The sequence below is a fragment of the Tribolium madens genome, unplaced genomic scaffold (assembly GCF_015345945.1).
Source record: "Tribolium madens isolate multiple individuals breed KSU strain unplaced genomic scaffold, Tmad_KSU_1.1 Scaffold_91;HRSCAF=231;Tcas5.2_LG7, whole genome shotgun sequence".
Lineage (NCBI taxonomy): Eukaryota > Metazoa > Arthropoda > Insecta > Coleoptera > Tenebrionidae > Tribolium > Tribolium madens.
Window position 1 is genome coordinate 1,201,039 of NW_025401063.1, and position 8,209 is coordinate 1,209,247.

General features: G+C 24.7%; 1 protein-coding gene across 1 annotated transcript in view; it reads right to left on the minus strand.

Moving 5' to 3' along the window:
• The window catches only part of LOC123011708, a 51,716-nt gene extending 44,884 nt beyond the window's left edge, over positions 1 to 6,832 (minus strand). Inside the window, exons 1-4 of the mRNA XM_044409293.1 lie at positions 6,589 to 6,832; positions 615 to 844; positions 431 to 561; positions 260 to 377 (exon numbers count right to left, since the gene is read on the minus strand). Coding sequence (XP_044265228.1) covers positions 260 to 377; positions 431 to 561; positions 615 to 844; positions 6,589 to 6,832 — 723 coding nt within the window. The remainder of the gene's footprint in view (positions 1 to 259; positions 378 to 430; positions 562 to 614; positions 845 to 6,588) is intronic.
• Positions 6,833 to 8,209: the final 1,377 nt, after the last annotated feature.

Consider the following 8,209-nt stretch of genomic DNA (forward strand, 5'->3'; position numbering starts at 1 on the left):
AATAATCAAATAAAAATCTAGATCTAATCAAATTAAAAAAAAAAGAATTTAGAATAAAATTTATAAAAAAAATATTACAAAATTGTGTTAAAATTTTGTATATAGAAAAAATTTTATACAAAAAATGTAATTTTAGAAAATCCGAAAAATTTTACAGAACAGAGCAGAGTTTAAAATCTAGAGAGAATTGATTCAATGTTGCCAACCTAATATTCGTCAAAATCAAAGACTTCTTTGATCCGAAATTACAAAAACTTACAACATTGAGATCCTGAGTTTCGTCCAAATGTGAGGGGTAGAGAGGGGCATTCTGACCCACCCATTGCTCCCAATCCCCATGGTAGTCATACGTCATCACATTAATCATATCCAAATTGCTAAAACAACACAATAAACCCCAAAAACACCAAAATATTTTTTTAAAACTAACTCAGAGACGGCCTTGGCATTGGGGTAGGAAATATCAATGGATTCAACACCCCCAGAAACAGCTGCCGACAGGAGATACCCATTGGTATTCAACGCCGACTTGAGTTCACCCAAAAGTGTGATAAAATTGTCCTTTACAAAAAAAATAAAAAAAAATTAATTAATGGTAAAATAATTGGACTTACAGGATCGTTCTCCTCGTCTCCATCCCGTTGTCCTGGGTACTCCCAGTCCAAATCAAACCCATCGAAATTGTTCTCTTTCAAGAAGTCCAAAACGCTGGATACTAAAGTTGCCCTTTTACCAGCATTTTTTGCAACTTCGGAGTAGGTGGTCGAGCCCTCGTTCCACCCTCCCATACTTAGCAACAACTTCAAATTCGGGTTTTGGGACTTAAGGCTTACCAAATGCTTGACTTCCTCTAAGAAATGATTAACTTTAAAATCCAAAATAAATAAAAATATTAATAAAATTAAGTCCAACAAAAAATAGAAACAAAAATAAGAAAGAAAGACAAATAAGAAAGTCCAACAAGAATTAGACTTACCAAGACCTGGTATATAAATCAAAAATTAAAATTAAAATTAAAATAAGTCCAACGCAATTTGGGCTTACCAATCACGTAATGTAAAAAAACAAAAATAATAATAACAGTTTGGTAAGTAAGTCCAACGAGACTTGAGCTTACCAAAATCTGTGATATAAAACAAGAACAAAAAATTTTAATAATAAAAGAAAGTTCAATAAAAAGTCCAACGAGATTTGGACTTACCAAAATCTTAAAAATAATAATAAAGATATGTCTAACCCGATTTGCACTTACCAATACTGTAATGTAAAAAAATAATAAAAAAAATAAGTTTAATAAGTAAGTCCAACGAGATTTGAGTTTACCAAGAGCCGCAATATAAAATTAAAACAACAAAAAATAAAACCTAAACATAATGACAAAATAATGTTTAATAAGTAAGCCCAACAAGATTTAGACTTACCAATATTTTTATGTTAAAAAATAAAAAAAATATATTATAAATATGAAAATTAAAATCAATTCAATAAGTGTAACACAATTTGGACTTATCAATATTGAAGTGTAAAAATACAAAAAAATATAACAAAAAAAAGTTTACAAAGTAAGCGCAACAAGATTTGGACTTACAAAACATGTGATAAAAAATAAAAACATTTTTTTTAAATAAATGTAAGTCCAATAAGAAGTCCAACGAGATTAGGACTTACCAAAATCTAATATTTAAAACAAAAACAATAAAATAATAATAATAAAAATATGTCCAACGCGATTTGCACTAACCAATACTGTAATGTAAAAAAAATAAAAAATTATATCAAAAATAAGTCTAATAAGTAAGTCCAACGAGATTTGAGTTTACCAAGAGCCGCAATATAAAATTAAAACAAAAAAAATAAAACCTAAACATAATGACAAAAATATGTTTAATAAGTAAGCCCAACAAGATTTAGACTTACCAATATTTTGACGTTAAAAAATAAAAAAATATATATATATGAAAATTAAAATCAATTCAATAAGTGTAACACAATTTGGACTTATCAATATTGAAATGTAAAAATACAAAAAAATATAACAAAAAAAAGTTTACAAAGTAAGCGCAACAAGATTTGGACTTACAAAACATGTGATAAAAAACAAAAAAAAATTTAAACAAATGTAAGTACAATAAAAAGTCCAACGAGATTAGGACTTACCAAAATCTGATATTTAAAACAAAAACAATAAAATAATAATAATAAAAATATGTCCAACGCGATTTGCACTAACCAATATTGTAATGTAAAAAAAATAAAACTAATATCAAAAATAAATCTAATAAGTAAGTCCAACGAGATTTGGGTTTAAAACAAAAAAAAAATAATAAAAATAACTCCTATAAGAAAATCTAACAAAATTTAGACTTATTAAAACCTGTTATATAAAACAAAAACAATAAAAATTGAAATAATTAATAAAATTAAGTTCAACCCGATTTGGACTAGTCAATATTGTAATGTAAAAAACAAAAAATTACAATAATAAAAATAAGTCTTATAAGTAAACCTAACAAGGTTTAGACTTACCAAAACCTGTGATTTAAAAAAACAATAAAATAAAAATAAGTCCAATGAGTCCAACTAGATTTGGACAAAAAATTTAAAAATAAAAATAAATCCAATTGAGATTTGGACTTACCAAGATCTGTTATTTAGAACAAAAATAATAAAAACTAAAATAATAATAATAAAGACATGTCCAACGCGATTTGCACTTCCCAATGTTGTAATGTAAAAACAAAACAAAAAGTAATAATAAAAATAAGTCTAATATATATAAAATAAAAAAGTAAAAATAATAACAAAAATGTCTAATAAGTAAATCCAACAAAATTTGGACTTACCAAAACCTGTAGTATAAAACAAAACAAAAACAAAAAAAAATAATAAAGACAAATCCAATAGGAATATCTAACAAAATTATTGACTTCAACCCTCGTTATCTAAAACAAAAACAATAAAAATAAAAATAAAAATAATAAAAATAAGTCCAACTCGATTTGGAGTTACCAATATTGTAATGTAAAAAAAAACAAAAAAAATAATAAATATTATAATAAAAACAAGTTTAATAAGTAAGCCCACCGAGATTTAGACTTACCACTATTTTGATGTTAAAAAATAAAAAAAAAATTAAATATGATAATAAAAATCAATTCAATAAGTGTAACACAATTTGGACTTAGAAATATTGTAATGTAAAAAAACAAAATTAATAATAAAAAAAAAGAATAAGTTTAATAAAAAGTCTTACAAGATTAGGACTTACCAAAATACGCTATTTAAAACAAAAACAATAAAAATTAAAATAATTAATAAAATTAAGTCCAACGCGATTCAGACTAATCAATATTGTAATGTAAAAAACAAAAAATGACAATAATAAAGATAAGTTTAATAAGTAAACATAACAAGGTTTAGACTTACCAAAACCTGTGATTTAAAAAAACAGTAACATAAAAATAAGTCCAATAAGTCCAACTCGATTTGAACTTACCAAAACTTATGAGATAAAACAAGAACAAAAAATTAAAAAAATAATAAATCTAATTAGAAGTCTAACGAGTTTTAGACTTACCAAGATCTGTTATTTAAAACATAAACAATAAAAATTAAAATAATAATAATAAAATGTCCAACGCGATTTGCACTAACCAATATTGTAATGTAAAAAAAAACAAAAAATAATAACACAAAAATAAGTCTAATATGTAAGTCCAGCGAGATTTGGGTTTGTAACAAAAAAAATAACAAAAATAAATTCAATAAGAAAATCTAACAAAATTTAGACTTATTAAAACCTGTTATGAAAAAAAAACAATGAAATTAAAATAATTAATAAAAATAAGTCCAACGCGATTTGGGCTTACCAATATTGTAATGTAAAAAACAAAAAATTACAATAATAAAAATAAGTGTAATAAATAAGTTCAACAAGGTTTGAACTTACCAAAACCTGTGATTTAAAAAAACAATAACATAAAAATAAGTCCAGTAAGTCCAACTCGACTTACCAAAACCTATGAGATAAAACAAGAACAAAAAATTTAAAAATAAATCCAATTGAAATTTGGACTTACCAAGATCTGTTATTTAAAACAAAAACAGTAAAAATTAAAATAATAATAATAATGACATGTCCAACGCGATTTGCACTTACCATTATTGTAATGAAAAACAAAATAAGAAGTAATAATAAAAATAAGTCTAATAAAGTAAGTCCAACAAGATTTAGGTTTACCAAGACCCGCAATATGAAATAAAAACGAAAAATCGAAAAATAAAGATAATAACAAAAGTGTTTAGTAAGTAAGTCCAACAAGATTTGGACCAAAACCTGTAGTATGAAACAAAACAAAAACAAAAAACGAAAAAAAAAAAATAATAAAGACATCCAATAAGAATATCTAACGAAATTTTGACTTCAACTCCCGTTATGTAAAACAAAAACAATAAAAATAAAAATAAGTCCAACTCGATTTGGAGTTACCAATATTGTAATGTAAAAAAATAAAAAAAATAATAAATATTATAATAAAAATAAGTTTAATAAGTAAGTCCAATCGGGTTTGAACTTACCAACACTGTAATGTAAAAAACGAAAAATTATAATAATAAAAATAAGTCCAAAGCGATTTGGACTTACCAAGACCTGTAATATAGGAATAAAAATATGTTCAATAAGTCCAACTTAGCAAAACCTGTGACATAAAACAAACACAACAAGAATAAAATAATAATAACTAAGTCCAACGAGATTTGGACTTACCAAACCTGTGATATAAAAGAAAAACAAAAAAATTTAACATAATTATAAGTCCAATAAAAAGTATAACGAGATTAGGACTTACCAAAATCTGATATTTAAAACCCAAACAAAAATAATAATAATAAAAATATGTCCAACGCGATTTGCACTAACCAACATTGTAATGTAAAACAAACAAAAAATAATAACAAAAATAAGTCTAACAAGTAAGTCCGACGAGATTTGGGTTTAAAACAAAAAAAAATAAAAATAATAAAAATAAATTCAATAAGAAAATCTAACAAAATTTAGACTAATTAAAACCTGTTATGTAAAACGAAAACAATAAAAATTAAAATAATTAATAAAATTAAGTCTAACGCGATTTGGACTAGTCAATATTGTAATGGAAAAAACAAAAATTACAATAATACAAATGAGTCTAATAAGTAAGCCCAACAAGGTTTGGACTTACCAAAGCCTGTGATTTAAAAAACAATAAACTAAAAACAAGTCCAATAAGTCCAACTAGATTTGGACTTACCAATGTTGTAATGTAAAAACAAAACGAAAAGTAATAATAAAAATAAGTCTAATAAGTAAGTCCAACAAGGTTTAAGTTTACCAAGATCCGCAATAAGAAATAAAAACAAAAAATTATAAAATAAAAATAATAACAAAAATGCCTCAAAATCAGTCCAACTCGATTTGGAATTACTAATATTGTAATGTAAAAAAACAAAAAAAATAATAAATATTATAATAAAAATAAGTTTAATAAGTAAGCCCACCGAGATTTAGACTTACCACTATTTTGATGTTAAAAAATAAAAAAAAAATTAAACATGATAATAAAAATCAATTCAATAAGTGTAACACAATTTGGACTTAGAAATATTGTAATGTAAAAAAACAAAATTAATAATAAAAAAAGGTTGCTAAGTAAGTCCAACGAGATTTGATATAAAACAAGAAAAAAATTTTTTTTTAAATAAAAATAAGTTTAATGAAAAGTCTTACAAGATTAGGACTTACCAAAATACGCTATTTAAAACAAAAACAATAAAAATTAAAATAATTAATAAAATTAAGTCCAACGCGATTCAGACTAGTCAATATTGTAATGTAAAAAACAAAAAAATTACTATAATAAAGAAAAGTTTAATAAGTAAACATAACAAGGTTTAGACTTACCAAAAAAACTTATGAGATAAAAGAAGAACAAAAAATTTTAAAAAATAATAAATCTAATTAGAAGTCTAACGAGTTTTGGACTTACCACCAAGATCTGTTATTTAAAACATAAACAATTAAAATTAAAATAATAATAATAAAAACAAGTCCAACGCGATTCGCACTAACCAATATTGTAATGTAAAAACAAAAATAATACAAAAATAAGTCTAATAAGTAAGTCCAACGAGATTTGAGTTTATAACAAAATATAATAATAAAAATAAATTCAATAAGAAAATCTAACGAAATTTAGACTTATTGAAACCTGTTATGTAAAGTAAATCAATGAAAATTAAAATAAATATAATGAAAATAAGTCCAACTCGATTAGGGGTTACCAATATTGTGATGTAAAAAAAACAAAAAAAAAATAAAAATAAGTTTAATAAGTAAGTCCAACGAGCTTTGAACTTACCAATACTGTAATGTAAAAAAAATATAATAATAAAAATAAGTCCAACGCGATTTGGACTTACCAACACCTATAATATAAGAAAACCATAAAATAAAAACTAAGAAAATAAGTTCAACTAGATTTAGACTTACCAAAACCTGTGAGATAAAACAAACACAACAAGAATAAAATAATAATACCGAAGTCCAACGAGATTTGGACTTACCGAGACCGGTGATTTCCCAATCGTCCAAAATATTGATCGTTCCATCGTAATTAAGTCCAACAAAAGCGTACAAAATGTGTGTACAAAGCGTGGGGTCCACATCTTTGGCCGCGAATTGGCCGTCGCCCTCGCGGTAAATCGTCCAACTAGTGAAGTAGCAGACGACGTTTCCGGCGGAAGCAAGACTGAGAGAAAGGGCCAAAAGGGCGAGGATTGCGCTCGTTTTCATTGTGAGATTTATTAAAAATCAAAATTTTGTGGTGGTTTTTATAGTCTTGTTTTTGGTCGATAACGTTGTTTGTGTTGACTTATCTGAAGATCCTCTCGATTGTTTTCAATTTTGAAGGGTTTCGAGGGTCAGTTGGAATAATGTTATTGACGTGACTTAAAATAATACATACTTGAAACAGATAATAAAATTTTGCATCAGTTTATTTTTGAATACTTTGAGAGTTTGGTAGATAAAAATCAGTCAAGTTTTTTTTAAGTAATTTGTTATCTACTCGTAGAGAAAATTTTCAAGTAAGGTAACAGGAACATGGAAAAAATGTTTAAAAAATTCTATCTGTCAAAAAATTTTGACATTTATTTTTTGACATTTGACATTTTTTATGCCTATTTAATGATACTGATAACCTTGTATATGTTTTTTTACAATTATTTAGTAAAGATACAAAAATTTTGCCAATAAAAGCCACAAATAACATGGAACAGAGTTACAATTTAGGATACAGTTTCTTTGTTTTCTCTTTTAATGCCTATAGCAAAAAAAAAATTGAAAATTATTTTTTCAACAGAAATAAATAAAGTCAAAGTGTAAAATTTAAACTCTCATAACTTCCCTGTATTCATATTCGCCTATTCGTCTATTCGATTATTCGTTTATTCGTTTATTCGCCTATTCGCGTTTTTGTCTATTTGCGTATTCGTTTATTCGCCTATTTGTCAATTCGCCTATTCGTCTATTTTTTACTTAATATTATTTTATTTCATTAATTAATTAATTAATACTTTCCTTTTTTTTAGTTTAGTTTTAAACCATGCTTATCAAACTCTTTGTGCAGCTCTTTGATAAGTGTGACGTAGTTGTTATTTCTCCTTTATTTCTCCTTTATTTTGAAAAAAATTTTCAAATACGCGTAAAAATAACAAAAATAAATGTATTAGATTTTGTTTTTTTTGTTTCACTTAACTTAACTAATTTTTGAGGAAAATTAAAACAAAAATATACCGAGAAACTGCAAAATTTGGTCGAAAATTCTATTAAGAAAGTTTTTGTAACAAAACCTAATTTTTTTCGAAAAATTTTGCTTAAACAAATTAAAAAACAAATTAAGTCAAAAAATATATTATTTTAAAAATTCTCGACAATTTTAGCACATTTTTCATCTAAAAACGCAACTACTTTGCAAATTTTTTTCTAAAAAAAATAATAAAACAAGGCAAAAAAGTAGTAAATCTTGCCTTTTTTAAATGTTTAAGCACGTATTTATAATAAAAACAAAAAAATGAAAAAAACTGTCAAAACTCGCGGTTACAATAAAAAATTAATAAACAAATTTTTGATTAATTATTATTGAATTAAGTCAAAAATAATGCACATTTT